Source organism: Schistocerca nitens, chromosome 4 (assembly GCF_023898315.1).
Source record: "Schistocerca nitens isolate TAMUIC-IGC-003100 chromosome 4, iqSchNite1.1, whole genome shotgun sequence".
NCBI lineage: Eukaryota > Metazoa > Arthropoda > Insecta > Orthoptera > Acrididae > Schistocerca > Schistocerca nitens.
In genome coordinates this window covers 387,839,551-387,857,316 of record NC_064617.1, presented here as the reverse complement: position 1 = coordinate 387,857,316, position 17,766 = coordinate 387,839,551, and the positions used below count along the sequence as shown (strand labels likewise).

At 37.9% G+C, this 17,766-nt stretch overlaps 1 protein-coding gene across 3 annotated transcripts in view; it reads left to right on the top strand.

The window, feature by feature from the left end:
- Positions 1 to 17,766, top strand: part of LOC126251366 (SNF-related serine/threonine-protein kinase) — a 346,894-nt gene that overhangs the window by 275,588 nt on the left and 53,540 nt on the right. For 2 of the 3 annotated variants that reach the window (XM_049951747.1, XM_049951745.1), the window contains exon 7: positions 2,320 to 2,431. In XM_049951747.1, the coding sequence (XP_049807704.1) occupies positions 2,320 to 2,431 (112 nt within the window). The remainder of the gene's footprint in view (positions 1 to 2,319; positions 2,432 to 17,766) is intronic. The other variant, XM_049951746.1, reaches the window with a different exon arrangement.

Genomic DNA, 17,766 nt, shown 5'->3' with positions numbered 1-17,766 from the left:
TTAAGGGTAAGGTGGGCCATCTGAGAAGAGAGACGAGAACTCTGAACACAGAGAATCTAACTGCTGGTAAGGAACCGGCTGGAAACGAGGTGCACTGAATCCAAAATGGAAAAACAAAAGTGTTGAAAGCATCCTGACTGAACAAAAATCTGCTGTGTCATCTTCATCCACTACTAAAAAAGTCAAGGAATGAACTGCAGATTTATACATAGTGGGAGCTGTAAATTGCCTCAAATTGGAATATGCTGCTTGTTGTAACCCCCACACATTGAGTAACTGGAGACATCACCGGAGATCCCAAATGCCCACCAAGTTTGTGAGTTCAGTAAAGTCATGGCTGCACCCGTGTCCACTCGTAGTCTGACAATTTTGTCCAACAGCTGCACTTTGATAAAAAGTTTGTTATAATTCACAGGCACTGGAGATAAACAATTAACATCCATGGTCATGTCCACAGGAGGGGACTGAGAATGGCACACACATGCTGTATATTCTTTTTCCCTACTGTTGTTGCAAGTCACCACCACTTAGGGCAAGCGGCTCTGTAGTGTTTCATGAAACAGTATGGGCAAGATGGGATCGTGGAGTGATGTCGTTGCTATGGTTGTTGGTGTTGGTGGTGGTTGGTGGAGGTTTTGTTTGGGACGTCACTGTCCAGTGTGATGCAGAGGCCGCAGTTGTACAGATGTGACGTTGTCCTCCCCTGAGAACTGACTGACTCCCAATGACCAGGAACAGGAACCACCATGGTGATGTCACACGCAGCCTCAGTTTGACCACTTGCAGCACAAGATATCTCCAGAGATTGAGCAATATTTAACACTTCAGCCAAAAATGGATTCTCGATTTGTTAAGTGTGTTGACGCTCCTCCTTGTCAGGAGTCAACAGAATGTGGACCATAGAATCAGCATAGGAATTGTGATGAGTGTCAGTAACAAACTGACATTTGCCACTGAGGCAGTGGAGTTCATGGTTGCATTTACAGTGATAATTTGAGAACAACTTACACATTTCATTGAGTGAAAGCGACACAGGATCCTGGAGTGGGGCTAACTGGCTCAACAGCTGGTATATCCGAAGAGAAATCCAAAGAAGGAACAAAACCTTACACTTGTTAGCACCAAAGGCAAGGAAGTGTTGCTGAAGCTGCTTCTTGTAAGCCTCCCAGTCTTTCGCCACATCGTCGTTAGGGGAGGGAAGGCAGTGTGGATGCCTGTGTACTCAGCGTGGCTGACAGGTTTGTGATAGCAAGTGTAGGAACCTGCTGCTACTTGAGGAGAGATGTGAGCAGTGCCTCAATGGCCAGAAGAACCAAAGAAACCAACCAATAGACTGAGTTAATGGAAGTGAATGCCACACTCGTCACCAGTTGTGTTATGATGTAAGACACAAACAATGGCTCGGCCACAATGAATCAAAGTTTATTCTTCTTCCACAAACGAGCCAACAGCAGTTGAGAACACTGACATAAACATAGAAACAATTCTGGAACTTACAGAAACTCTTATATTGTGTTCTTATTTATTGTCAGTGAGTGCCTGCTGCGCAGTTCTTATAAGGACAACAATTCCGGTAGATGGCAAGGTGGATGCTGTGCTGTGGGCATGACTCATGTGACCACCACAGGTGATCTCTTGTGTCCATTTCATGCAGATGCCATTGGTGGAATATTTGAAGTGTAGTGTGCCAGAGGCCTGATGCTGCCGTGTGTATACAAGTGCTATTTACAGGGTTATAGCAAAATGTGTATTAGGTCATCTACTTGATACTGACTAACTATAGACATCAATACTTTATGTAGACAATGGAGAAGTTGTATTTGAAGGATGCACTGAGTCAGTAGTAATGATACATACAGAAAAAAAAAAAATGAATTTGTTGTGTTCAGATTGTGCCTTAGTTTTGTAAGATGATACAAAGAAAAAAGTTAAGTATATGTTCATTTATAGTATAATCATTTTAATTGAGTCTCATGTATTCGTATCTTTGAGGAAGATACAGGTACAGTTCATTTTGCGTCCTTGTTTTCTTCTTAGTCTCAATAATGTGCATTTATTAGCTACATGTAAGCACATTTAGTTAGTCCTTAGTTGAGTAGTAGACGGATTTCACAGTACAAATTTTGAATATTGTAATATCTCACTTGCCTTAACCCCTTTGCTGCTTGCAGTTTTAATTATTGATATGTGGTAGGCTTCTTGACAACAAAATCTTCTCAGTGAATAATGCTGTTAATAGCAAAAATATTTTTTTGAGTTGTAAACAGAAATTTTGTAGCATCTACTTTAACTGGATACATTTATCCCACAAATTTGCAGCAGCAAGCCTTACGTGAAGATGGACAAGATCACAGGAATGAGCAACACAGATGTGTCATGCCAACAAGTGAACCAGTCTTTACTGAGTGCAGCGCGCACACCCGGGGACCAGGTGAATCAACAACAACCACCTCTGGCATGCCTGCTGCATGTTGCAATTGCTTCACTTTGTGTTTTGGCGCTCTGGTGTGTGTTCTCACATAAAACACTGTCACAGACTGTTAAAGCTGTGTGTATATTGCAATAGTGGAATTAAATGCACGGTCAACTTACATGCATGGAAAAGCAAAGACTAAAACAACTTAAAATAAAATCAGCTTTCTTATTTTTAGTGTACAGTTTATGAAATCATTAAATACTTAGTTTGTGCTTCTGCTGTGAGCAACTTTACTCTGTTTATATAACATTTACACTTCAAATTTGGTGATAACCTCTGATTGGCACAACTAATTAGTTTCAAAGTATTACTAGAATATTCAAAATAATTAAAGTTACAGTAACTATTGGAAAACATAAGAAATTTTGTGTATCTTTCTTTTAATTTGGCATGGTCTAGTAGAAACTAATTTTTTGATAGAATATTAGAACAAGAGTCTTTGTATTTTACTGGCCCCTCCTCTTTTTACTGAAAAATCTTGCATCTTGTCAGCTTTTTGCTGCTTCTGTGCATACTTAAATGAAGTAAACATTTCCTGTTTCATGTTTTAAAGGAGACATATCTTTCTGTGCCAGAATGATACTGCTCAGTGATTATTAAACAATGACCAGTATTAAGTGCTTTGTAACTTCTTTGAAGATTTTATTCTGTGTAATAAAACATTTCTTCTTAATTTCTTGTATCCAAAATGTGCACAGTTATTTTGTGATTGCAAGTTGTAGGTGGCACTCTCTTCCAGTGAAAACATAATGTATTCACTCAGGAAGCAGAAGTTGCGTGTCATTTCTCGTTGGTCAGTGGATTGCTATAGACTACATCATTTTTGTTTGTATTCACAGCTTCATTATTTGTTGTTCAAGTCATGTTTCAAGGCAAATTCTGCATTCCTAAACATTATTGCATGTTTAGTTGGCATTTTCATTTGGTTTCAGTATTTCACTAAAACCGTAATTCAGCTTCAGAAGTACCTTATGTAGCAAAAATGCACATGAAATGTTTCATATACTTCACTCCTTCATTCAAATGAGTCTACAATGTATGTGTAGTTTGATAGGCATGAGTAGTGCAACTGTTTTGGTATATTGGCACTACTTCTACTGCTTTTCCATTTTTGTACTTCTTCAAAATCAGCACCTAAAATAGTATGAATTATTATGATTAACAGTGCTCTTTATTAGATGCATGTTGCTGACGAGCTACTTTGTAAGGTGCAATACTTAATGACTTAAGATACAAGATTTTAGTACAACTGTAGTAACTTCTATGCTATGGAATGTATGGTCCAAAATCTAGAAAATTAAGAATCCTGAATACATTTTCAGGAGACACACTCTTAATTTCACTGTTTCGTTGATTATTGTGTTCATTGAATCTATCTTACTGTGTGTCTCTGATTATGAATACTAACTGAAAATGGTTTTCTTGTTAACTTACTACTTGTTGTATTTATACTAATTAAATATTATCATATATTTTAAACAACTTTAGGAATTTTACATTAATTGGAACCTCGTTTATATAACTTTAGGAATGTAATTACTTTTCATGACTCTACTGCAGAGCAAGAAGTGTGATTATTTTCAGTTTATTATTTTGAGTTTAGTGTCTTTGAGAAATGCTCAGACTCATGATTAACTTGTGAATGTTAATCCTGAAAAGGGGATTCCTATTATGTACAGTAAATAATTTTATGTAGCTTCTTGTAAGTAATTAGTTTGTAGTAAACTGTCTCCATTAACCTACAAAATTTATATTTATTGATATGTCAAGTGCCTGGATAAGGGCAGAGGAAGAAAGAGGAAGGGATGAAAAATTATATAGAAAGAGAGAAGTCAAAACTTCAGAGTAATTTACAATTACACTGAGAGAAAAGTCAAGCATTTAATATCAGTGTAGATCATCAGAATTCCTGAGAAATTAACAGAGAGCACTATTGTTTGTACATATCATTTATTCAGAGATTGTCATATCTTGGTAGACTAGCATTGGCGGACAGTGAACAAAGTGTTTATAAATCTACTAGGAATGCTTTGTGTGAGTTCTTTATCTTATGGAGGCAGATATTGTGGTAGTTTCTTGCATGTCTGCTTGGAAGCACCAATCTGCAAAACAGTTCCTTGAGGAATAAAGGGTATTTGCCAGCAAACAGGACCTGTTGGGATATTATGCCCTATTTATATGTGCTATGCCTTTGTTTGATGGCACCCTGTGCTTTTAGTTGCTGAAAGTCCATTGTACCATACAGTGACAGTATCAGCATAAGCAGAGGCAGATTTGAAAATATTGTACAGTAATTTATATGCCAATAGATGATTTTCTCACCTTCAAACAAATTTAATGTTTACCAATAACAGCAACCGTGAATACAAATACATGTGCTTTATAGTAGTAATGCAGTTGAATACATATTTAAAAATGCAACATTGTTATGTCACCAATGGCAGTATTATTCACAATACCACTTTCATGAATGTGTATTCAGTAGGACTATTATCATTAAAAAACACATGTGGGAGGACTAGTATTAATGATAAACATTACATTTGTTCAAAAATGCAGCATTGGTTTGGGAACATATGTATTGCCTTAGTAAAATTAAACAAAGCTACCAAATAATTGCCAGCAGCTCTTGACTACTTGCAGATACCCAAAATTGTATCTAGGAACCATCCACTGACTGCTGCCTCCAAGTGGCCATACAGAATAGTACCACAATACCTGTGGAAGATGCAGCCCAGTGCTTTTCATTTGGCCACACTGTTCAACATTGCTGTTTGATTTTTGCCTCTTGTGTAACTGGCCATCTATTTTGACTCTGTTTGTTAACAGTATTTGCATGCCATTAATTTCTGCCACTTAGTGTGCTGATGAAAGAAAGTATTAACTTTCTTTTTCAGTATCTGTCTGGTATACTTCTAAGACATACAGCATGTTCATCTGTCTTGATTTGTTTCAACTTTCTTTCCCGATTTGATTTGTTATAAACTATATTTTTTTTAAAAAATAGTTGGAACTTTCTTGGAGTTTGTTCCTTTTCATATTGTCATGCTACAAGATGTTTTAACATTGGTTGTTAGAATGGGAATATTTTTTTTTATAAAATCTTAAAAAATGTATTTATAATCACATTGTACAAATATACTCTTAATGAGAATGTAACTTATTTCTTTTGGCCTATTGGTGGTTTAACAGTTTAACAAAAAAGTTAAATTTTGCATGTTGTTCAGCTGCTTCTTTGCATGATGCTCATACATTCTACATATCTAAATTTGATGCCTATATTGCTAATGCCATAATTTGAGTAGCATTTTTGTTTTTAATTAGCTGATGCATATTGAAAATAATCAATTTGTGTATTCAAGAAATTCAAAAAAATGTCTTTGTGATACTTGAATAAATATGAAACTCAATAACATTGATGTTTAATTTGATAAAATATGATATAGAAAATAAAGGCATTCCCTGAGCACTTGGTACTAATGAAGACTATGTATACATAATATCCAGTATTAGAAATTGATTCAGTACATACTTCAGAGGTCTATACTGAGATGTGAGTTGTGAAATGAGTAATTTGTCACTGCTTCAGTAATTACTTCAGGGATGTGGGAAAATATTTGGCAGGAGTTCTGTAAACACGGATCATAAATGAGTAACAACATGTCCAAGCATAGCACGTTATACTGCTCTTCTGTTGAGACTCTTTAATGTTTAAAAATCATTATCACTATAATTAATGTTGGTTGTTGATACTTCTTTACATTCAGTCATTCATTCAACCATCCTCACCTAACTGAAAATGGAGTTAGGTGTAATGAAAAAATGTGGGATGCTTTCTTTTTGTGTGGCTGGGGAGGTCTGTTAGAGCAAACTCTATGATATTGATAACTAGCAATACAATACAATACAATACAATACAATTCAATCAAATAAACCCTTCACAATGTGTTCCCAGTTTCACACAACATTTAAGGCAGGTTTTGAAGTTGGCTGAACACACCCAAGTGTCTAAGACTTGTAGTTCCTCTCCACATACATCTACATGTGGACTCGTAATCCACAGCACTGTGTGTGTTTTAGTGTACCCTGTACCACTACTACTTATTTTCATTCCTGTTCCACTCGCAGACAGACCGATGGAAAGACTGTCTGTATGCCTCCATACAACCCTTATATCTCTAATCTTATCTTCATGTTCCTTAAGTCATTATGCACTCAGCCTCAAATGCTGATTCTCTAAATTTTCTCCATAGCGCTACTCGAAAAGAATGGTTTGAGTTCCCAAACCAACTCCTTAATACTTGTATGTTGTTCAAACTTACCTGTAACAAATCTAGGAGCCCGCTTCTGAATTTCTTCGATGTCTTCCTTTAATCCATTGTTGTGTGGATCACAAACACTCTAACAGTACTCAACAATGGGTTGCACTAGTTTCTTGTGTGCTGTCTCCATTAGAGATGAACCACACTTTCCTAAAATTTGCCAAATAAACTAAAATTGATAATTCAGCTTCCCTCCTACAATCCTCAAGTGCTCGTTCCATTTCATATTGCTTTGCAACATTACGCCTAGAATTTTAATTTATGCGACTGTGTCAAGTGGTGCACAACTAATACTGTACTTGAACATTATGGGTTTGTTTTTCCTACTCATCTACATTAAATTACATTTTTATACATTTATAGCTAGCTGCCGTCCATCAAACCAACTAGAAATTTTGTGTAAGTCATCTTGTATCCTCCTACAGTCATGCAATGATGACACCTTCCTCTACACCACAGCATCATCAGCAAACAGCTGCAGACTGCTGCTTACGTTATCTGTCAGATCGCTTATGTATATGGTAAATAACAATGTCCTCTCACACTTGTCCAATAACATTTTTGAAGTGGGTAGGGGCAGTTCACTTTTATAAGATTTTACAGTAGACCATTTGTGAAATGACACAACTTTATGCAACAGAAGAAGATATAGTTGGTTTTATCCATTCTTGGTATCCACTCCTTGGAGAGGATGTGGTTAAAACTCAGTTTAATTTAGGTATTGGCTTTTTCCTGGATGGCAACTGCCATCCCTAATTATGACATGGAACGAGTCAGTTTTACAATTCTACTACACTTTGACATTGAGAAATATAGGTCTTGTCTTAAGCTTGTCTGCGAGATATACTTAACTACTACATTTTTTGATTATGATTGATAGCTGAAAACAAACTTCATAAGGCAGTAATGGACTGTGAGGCTGTGGTCAGTATGCCCAAAAAAGTTGGCTACAAGAGATTCTGAAATGAACGCAGTGTATTGTCCATGTTACACACATTTGTACAGCAAACACTTTTTTCCTCAGTGATGAGTTGTCCCAGAGTATGATGTCAATAGAAATAGGTAGTACGTTGTGTACCACTGTTACTCCACCCATTTTCCTGTTCAAGCAGTGACTGATGATCACTTAAAATGAGTATTAGTAAGCCACATGCAAGCTTGGAGCTCTCTTTTTTCACTAGTTATCTGTAGGAGGAATCAGTATATTCGTTGACTCTTATAGCAATGTATGATCTTGGAATTTTAACAGTAAACCACACTGTGATGCAAAACAACTGTTTTACAGTGTTTGCTACTAGAGTTGGTTGTGCATCCCGTGATGCTTTCGTGCTAACAAACAAAATGTGCTATCCTTCTTGTGATCTTGTTTATTTCCTTTATAAATCCTATTTATTAAGGATCCCAGATGGTTAAGCGATATTAAAGTATTGGTCAAATGAGGATTTTGTTATGATCTCCTTTCTAAGTGGACTATGCTTCCAAGGTTGTAAAAATGAATATCTACCTGGCATCTTATTTCCTACATATTTCTACTTAACTTGTCATGCATTCCTACTATGATGTGATCATCTCACTTTAAAATCAATTCGAGTGAATAGTCGCAGATCCTGATTGGGACCCACTGTTTCTGGTGATTGTTCTGATATCATATAATAAAACAGTAATGGATCTTTCATCTTAAGCACAATATCTTAAATGTTATGTTGATGGTCATTTGCCAATCTCTGCGCTGCATGTCAATCTTCTGTAGCTCTTCTTCCATTTTGCTGCAGTTTTCTAACATAGTAACTTCTCTGTATATGACAGCATCATCCGCAAAGAGTCTTATAATGTTTCTTAAATCCAATAAGTCATTTATACACATTGTGAAAAGTAATGTCAAATAATACTCCCTTGGGGTACACCGAAAACTGCTTTTATGTTGGAATATTACAATGTTTTGAAAATGACACGCTGTGTTTTGTTTGCTAGGAATTCTCCAATCCAATCCTACAGCTGCTCTGATGAACTGTACAGTCATATTTTGTTTGTTAGTTGACAGTACCAAACTGTGTTGCATGCCTTCTGGAAGTCAAGAATCACAGCATCAACTTCGGTACTGGTATTTACTGCTTTCTGGGTATCATGGATGTATAGTGTGACTGGATTTCGCATGATACTTATTTTCAGAACTGATGTTAATTCCTATAGAGGAGATTTTCAGTCTCTAGGACTACCATAATATACAAGCATGAAACATGTTGTAAAATTCTGCAGCATGTCACTGTTAGAGGTATCTCAACCTAACCTAACTGGCCTATAGTTTTGTGCACATGTTTGCCAACACTTCTTAAAATCTTGAGTGACCTATGCTTTTCTCCAATCACTAGGAATTCCCTTGACCTATGGTACGCTGCTGCTAGAGGAAGAGCAAGTTCTTTTGCATACTCTCATGTATTAATGTCCCTTAAGCTTCTGTGACCTTTCCTCTGTTAAACAATTTGAGTTGAACTTCTGTCCCACGGTTACATGTTTTGGTGTATTATTTTGACATTCATATGACAATTTAAAGGAGGAAGTGCAACATGATCTTCCTCACTCTAACAGTTCCAGAAAGGCTTTTAGTATTTTAGCCTTCTCTCTGTCATTCTCCATTTCACTGTCATTATATTCATAGAGCGTCTGGACTAATAGCTTTGATACATTTACTGATTGCAGGATACTTAACACTGTTCGCTGGTTTTGGCTAGATTTTTGTTTGACTGTGATGCTTTGGCTTCATTTAAATGTGTAGAGAAGCTCTCGTTGCTTTGGAACAGCTTTGTAACATAGATGTCAAACCATGGCATGTCTTTCCGACACATAACAACTTTGCATGGCATATACCTGTCTAAGGCATATTGTACAATGCTCTTTAACTTTGTCCAGGAATGCTCAACATTTTTGGTTTGAATGTGAATGTTTCATGTTGACTGCCCACATAATCTGAAATTTGTTTAGTGTTGAACTTGCTAAGCAGAAATGTCTTCCTACTATTCTTTACATTCCTATTTACAGCTGTGTTCAGTGATGCTGTAATAGGTTTTTGATCACTGCTTCCCCATTCTGCGTTTAGTCAGAAAGTTCAGGCCTGGTGGTAACTAGGAAATCTAAGATATTACCTCCATGAGTCAGTTCTCTGATTAACTGCTCAAGGTAATTGTGAGATAAGGCATTTAGAACAATTTCACATAATGCCCTGACCTACCAGCCTTAGTTCCCTGGTCTATAGCCAGTAAATTGGAATCTCCCCCTAATACTATCATGTGATGAGGAAACTTGAACGAAACCTTCACTCGTATCTTGTACCGCTATTGCTCCTGAGGCAGGGGGTCTGTGAAAGCACTAACCTCACTAGATATTATCATATAATTTACAGCTGTAAACAATGCCTCTTCCACCAGCGCTGAACATCCTTGCGATATGCATTCCGGTTGCAATTTCATTACTGTTAACATCGGGTTTCACTTAGCTTTCTGTTCCTTGTGCTGTCTGGGTATATTACTGTTCATAGTCAAACAATGGAAAATCCAGGAAGGAATGTAACAATATTATGAGAAGAAAAGTTGCTACTCACCATATGGCGGGGATGCTGAGTTGCAGATAGGCACAACATAAAGATTTTTCACACTTAAAGCTTTCAGCCAATGGCCTTTGTCAACAATAGACACATGTACGCCCACACACACACTCACGCAAACGCAACTCGCACACATGTGACTGCAGTCTCCGGCAGCTGAAACCACACCAGTGCATGATTGGAGTGGCGACTGGTTGGGAAAAAGGAGGAGGCTGGGGCGGGCAGGGGGAGGGAAAGTATGATGGAGATAGTGGACAGTGAAGTGCTGCAGGTTGAGCAGAGGCCAGGGGATAGGTGGGGAAGGGGGAGGGAAAGTAGTGGAAAACAAGAGAAATAGAGAGAAATATAAATAAATAAATAAGTAAAAAATATAACAAAATAAAATATATAAAAATAATAATTATTATTATTTTTATTATTATTATTTTTATATATATTTTTATTTATTGTTTCTATTTCTCTCCTTTTCCACTACTTCACACCCCCCCCCCCCCTTTCCGCCATATCTCCTCTGCCCACTCAACCTGCAGCACTGTCTGCCATCCCCACCATACTATCCCTCCCTCTCCCCACTCCAGCCTCCTCTCCCCCCCTCCCCCCCCCCCCCCCCTACCCAGTCACCACTCCAATCACACACTGGTGCTGCTGCTCACAGTGTGGTTTCAATTGCCTGAGACTGCAGTCGTGTGTGTGTGTGTGTGTGTGTGTGTGTGTGTGTGTGTGTGTCTTGTTGACAAAGGCCATTGGCCAAAAGCTTTAAGTGTGAAAATCTTTTTGTTGCGCCTATCTGCAACTCAGCATTTCACCTACATAGTGAGTAGCAACTTTCCTTCTCGTAATATTGTTACTGTTTATAAGTGAGAGGACCTTTCCATCTAAAGTGCTACATTTAAATTACATTACACCAGCATTTTCTTTCTCCGATCTGCCATGATGAATGCTACTCTCACTCTGATTAATGGGGCTGATGGATGCTCTTTCATGTCTGAAATCAGAACATATCTTATTGTGCCTTTGGAGGAATTTCTCTGTTGTACAAAACCCACATATGTATGCTATGTGTACTAAGCTATCCTGAGCCACTTCCTGTGTATTGGACACCCAAGCTGTGAATGGGTCCTACAGTTCTCCACTTGAGAGTGGAAGTCAAGAAATCTGCATCCAAGATCTTCACGGAATTGTCTTAGCCTCTAATTTAAACTTCTACTCGCCTCCAAACCAGAGGACCGTATTCGGTTCAGGGAATAATGTTGCAAAATGCTAGCTTTACTTCCATGCCACATGTGATGTTAGCATCTTCACCAAAGCAGCCAGCCAACTAGGAACTGAGGGTGGCGTTTGAACCCAGGTGGCAGCACTTGAAACCAGATGGCAAGTGTCATTTCTGCTGACTTGAATGATGATCTACAACCGAGTGGATCCATTGCATACACTTGCTTTCAGCAAAGCTTTCTCCGCATCTTGCACATGACCCCAGATGGACAAACAAACTGAACACTGATCTTCTTTGTGGCCTGCCACTATTTCCTTAAGAGATCCCATCACCCACCTAATGTTGAAATTCCCTATGACAAGCAATCCCACTATCTCCACCTGTCCAGACCTTTCAGGAAGATCGGCCCCAGCAGACAAGGTGCCCTGTGCTGGCTCAGATGTACTTTCAGCAATGGGCAATACCTCATACCTGACTTCAAGCCATAAATGGAGAGCTGTGCGGCCAGAACCCATTTTCATATTTCACCCAGAGATTTATGACCCTGCCACTATTCGCTGTTCACTGTCAGGTGAGTGTTGACCGTCCAGAACAAGCGAATCAGTAACACTGTGACATCAGCAATTCCAGGCGACACTATAGGCACCAGAGTTGTTCAAGCATTTGTCCCAGATGCCCCAATGCTACTTCAGCCTAAGGCAGAAACCTGAAGCCTGTCAGCCGTGGCCAATTCCCCTTACATTCATACACAATAAGTGCAGACTCTATCTGTCTTTAATAAGTGATTGTCTGTACTAGAGATAATAGAACACTAACCCAAGTAGTTGCTCCATGGACTCTTAAGCACTGCTGCATCGCTGTTTCTGCTTATCACTGGACTACGAAGTTAGCTCACGTGACACTATTCTCGGAAAATATGCGAACACTCAGAAAAAGTTAATTAACACTAATCACAGAGTTAAATTTTCAGACACTGTTCTCTTCTTTGCAGAAGCATGTGAGAACAAAGACTAAACTAAATGGGTGTACTGTATAAACAGAAACTGCTGCTGCTAGTGGAGCACCGTCTTGTGATTCATCTAAGTTCAGTGACAGACCATGTGCAAAGAACCAGTTTGTAATTCAGTGATGACTTTGCAACTCATTAAATGTCAGTGATTATGTTATTAGTGACTCAGTGGAAGTGAAGCACATTTGGAGGACACCTGCCACTTTTTCATGGCTGAAGCTCTAACTTTGTATAGGAAATAGATAACAGCACAATGACAAAATTTTGCGGATCATTGGTGCTTTCTTAGCAAAAACATAAACAATTTAATTTCATTTAATTCTATAATGTGCCTTTATTCAGCAGAGACTGACCTGCTGTTGAAGTTTATGGAATACGGTGTAAATGCTTCAGGGGAGAAAGCTTTGAACTGGAATCAGACTACATGATGGTTGGTTGTTCCACTTCTTGGTAAGCTTATTGGAGATCCTATAGGATGGCTATCAGCTCTGATGTGAGAAAGTCATGTTTGGTGGAAGCATATATCTTCCTTTGTTTTTTCAATAAAACCCCAGTTAGCATCCTCCTTTTGTTAGTGATCTGTGATGTACATGGGCCTGATGCATCTCCATTTGAGTAGATTTTTTGCTAGAACACTGCAATTAGCTCTGTCTGTAAAAATGGTGTCTAATAAGACTTCCAGCTGAAAAACAATGCACTCATAACTAGCAGAAAAGTAGTTTGATCTCTGGGCTGATCTGCTCCCAATGATACGACTTGCTGTTCCAATCTCCATCTTGGATGGAGAAGACACCTGCCAGTATCTCGTCTCCTACCTTCCAAACTTTACAGAAGCTCTCCTGTGAACCTTGCAGAACTAGCACTCCTGAAAGAAAGGATATTGCGGAGACATGGCTTAGCCACAGCCTGGGGGATGTTTCCAGAATGAGATTTTCACTCTGCAGCGGAGTGTGCACTGATATGAAACTTCCTGGCAGATTAAAACTGTGTGCCCGACCGAGAAGACACCTGTTTAGCCAATATCTCAAAATAAAACTCATTTTGCTTAGTTCTTGAATATTTGATAAGAGCTTATTTTCTGTAATCTATGCTTGTTTGAATAAGAATCTTACATTGAGGAATTGGTGTAGATGTAGTAAGGGTTTGGTCATCTCCATAAGTAGTGTGTTCCTTGCCGAGCACCGTGGCAAATACTGAGTGCTTTGCATTGACACCATCAAGATAGTGTAAAGTTGAATTGTAAGCTGAACCAAAGCACAAAATAGACTTGTAGTTCAGTGCAGTATTATCATTTGTCCGGCTATCTGGTCTGCTTCTCAGAAGTACCCATTAGTGAACATAGTAGATTTATCAGTATTTTGTGGTTTACAGTAGTTTGTTTAGTGTTCAGAACCACTGGAAATTGTTGTTAATGAAAAAATCTAAACATTTTACTGCTGTCTAAATAGCTATTTACTTTCAGTTTCAAAGTCTGTCTAATTACTGGTGTCTGATGAATGTACTCCTTCTTCATTTGTTGAGGCGTGTAACACATTTACCAAAAAGTACAAGCAATTGAGCAACTGATTGCTTCATTTTATGCAGATCCAATGCCACTGTTACACATTCTGTGTAAATACATAATTCATCAGCAAAATTTAGATGGTTGATGTTTGATTTGGGTACCATACAAATGTATGTGAATATTTTAAATGGGAGTGGGGATTGGACTGAGACTATGAATGACCTCAGCTCACTTGCTGAAGATTTCAAGAATTAAATGAGAAAGATAATGCTTTTGGATTTTTACATCCATAAGTTGTTCAGCAGTACAGGGGAATGAAAGGTAGCAAAATCTGTAGAGCTCTGAAGAACTTACATGTGTGATAAGGCTCCCAGAGCCTATGGATCATGTTTTAAGACTTACAGAATACAAATTTATATATTCTTAATAATGAATGTTGTTCACTGGCTTCTGTCTTGATACTGTTACCAAACCACTATTAGGCAGAGATCTTAATAGTTAAAAAAGCGTCTGGCATTGTTGCCAGGAGAATTTATTTACGTTAAGCCCTACTACAACAAATTTTAAGGGTTGGAAAATGTGTCTGTGTTTAGCCAGCATTATTGCCAATCTGAATTATTCTATTTCTACTCAGTATCCATTCTGCTAGATTAATTTGAAACTAAAATAATCGTAATAAGGAAAGTTCATTGCATGGCAAGTGCTGCGATTAGAGCCACAAGAAAAAGAGCTGCAACAAATACACTAGTTTCCACAAGTCAGAAGTTACAAAATTACATCACTAAAAAAATATATCTGATGAAATAAACAAAGGGTAGAGCACATAGGATGACTGTAATAAAACATGAAAACATATTTCCCACAGAGTTTGTACAGGTGCTGTTCAACATGCTTGAAATATACAAGTAGCCAGTATCTTGTTAAGTTGTAATGTAAAATAAACAGTGGTGTTCAGACACTGAGAATCAGCTTAGCACTGAGGAGATGGTGATGACATGGGGAAACCAGGAAAAAAAGATAATCAAAGAGGCAGTCTGCTATTTGTGTGGAGACCCCACACATCATTTGAATCCATCTCATCCTGGAGTCTGAGTGCCCTGCACCACCTCAATGTAGCCGATGAATGAGCTAATAGTTTTGAAAGCTAGGATGTTTTTTGACTTTTATGTGTTTCTGTAGGCAGTACTGGAATTTCACCTACTAATGTACAGCCACCAAAGCATAAAGGATGATGTAATACTGCTTTCATGTTTCCCTCATTATTCCAGGTACAAAATCAGTTATAAGTTCATGTGTCAATACCTTGTATTTTACTTTAGCTAAAAGGTCTGTTGTGATATGTATTGTATTTGATTGTACATGGGCATCATGTTTCACCGTTTCTAGCTACAGGAAAGAAATTATAGAGCACCATTGGAGATTGTTAAATGGAATTTGCTTGCTGCAGGTCTGTGCCCGTATGTTTCTTAGCCAACCTCTTCTGAACAATCACCCCCTCCTACGATGTACACTATCCAGGACTAAACCTTACACATTTTGCAGTAGCATTTATGTAGTTACATATTTCAAATCATACAAACATTGCCTCTTTCTGTTTTGCACTACTACATTATCTCAGTCATAGCTTTGAAATTTTTTTTCAAGTGCTCTTTTTATTTTAATGATGAAGCATTTGTGTCCACTGCTGCTTATTTTACTCATCTGAAATTATTAATACCCTGCCATTTGGCGACACCACAGTGGTGTCGTGAGCATAGTATTGCACAGTGGCCAGCGGCAGCACTTTAGTATCTTTTGCATTCTGTTGGTGTTTTGTTTAGGTAACAATAAGTTACCAGGTGTACCGATATGAAATGAGCATTAAGGTACAAATGTGTTGATAGGGAACATTTGTTGTGAACAAGCCTTAATTTTTTTTTTTTTTTTTTTGTTTGGTTGGTATGACATCTGTCAAAGATATTTAGTATACATCAAGTCATGGAACAAACATCATCATATGTTTTCATCATAGAGTAGAAATATCTCTGGAGTGAGCATTCAGAAGCGGAGAATTGATTTTGTGTTGTCAACATACGTTGCCACAATGGTCATGTGATCTCGGGACACCGTAGATTTGTCCGACATTTGTCCTATAAATTTTGAACGTTGTCATATCGCTAATAAAGACAGATTCCTTTCGTAAGTGCTATGGATTTAGTATAGACATTTTGCAGGCACCATAGTAGTTTACATCTGATATTTGACGTAAATTGTGCTCTTAGCTTTGAATGAACGAGCATGACGTCACAGAAGCTTCACGTCAGCATGTATTTACAATGTCTTTCATGTCACATCTCGTCAAGTCGCTTAACACAGTACTGAACGGCAAAATTGGGGTTTTGAGTCACTATACTCTAACATTTTATGCATATTAGGGATGGTATCAGAACTGAGGAGCTAACGATGACTAAGTTTGTCAATGGCTGAAGCAAACTTTATAACCTATGTTCTTGAGCAGTTATGTTTGGTAAATTACTGAGAAGTGAGACAACGTTTCAAAACATCGACAGTTATTTGCTAGGAAAATATGTACATTCATACACATCAAAGAAAGCTTCAAACGAATTAATGAAGCTTGTTAAACTTATCCATTATGTTTCTTCTTACGTAATTAATAACGTCATAAACAACTGTATTTTACTCCTTCATTAAAGCTGGCTTTTTTGCTTAAAATGTCATATGGTGGAATTTTCTTCGTCATCTTATGTTCTTATACATATACATTGTGGGCATCAGCGCTGTTGTGTTATCGTGAAACCTAAATAACTTTTCTCCTTCAGATATACGACCTCAGTTGTGTAAGAAAGTGGAAAAAATATCCCACTCATCATGGAACATCTCCAATTTGTCACTAAAGCAAAGCACTATTGTCAAATAAAGATTATGAAGATACAACAGGGCAAAATCCACTATTATAAGGAGAAGGAGTGCGGCGAAAATAGGTTAACCTAAGATGTTAACAGACTGGTACCGTCAAAATTTTCTTCCTGAGAAACCTTGACGTACCGTGAAATGATGTGACGTTCCGTTGACGACCTGTGTGAATGCATCCATACGAAAGGTATTGTAGAATGTTTTGATGTTATGTGACAAGACGTGACGTCACCTGATGGCGGACGTGAATTGGCGTTAAACAATCGACCTCGTCCCTAGATCACGTGACAATTCCAGTTTAATGTTGACAACATGCGCAGGACGCAATGCTCACTCCAGAGATATTTCTGCTCTATGGTTTTCATTGTGTTAACAATGTCGAATTTTGTACCAGAAAGTGATGTTTTTTGGAAAGCATTAATTTTTTGTTTTCATTTGAAAATAAGTGCTGCAGATTCGCATGAATGCTTGTCGAGGCATATGGTGATCATGCTCTATCAGAAGCAACATGCAAAAGATGGTTTCAATGGTTCAGAAATAATGATGATGATGTAAGAAATGAAGAACGTGGAAGACCTCCAAAAAAGTTTTAAGACACCGAATTGCAAGCAATATTGGATGAAAATGATACTTTGAGTCAGAAGCAAATGGCAGCAATGCTAAATGTTGCACAACAAACAATTTCTGACCGTTTGAAAGCTATGGGAAAGATCCAAAAGTGTGGAAAATGG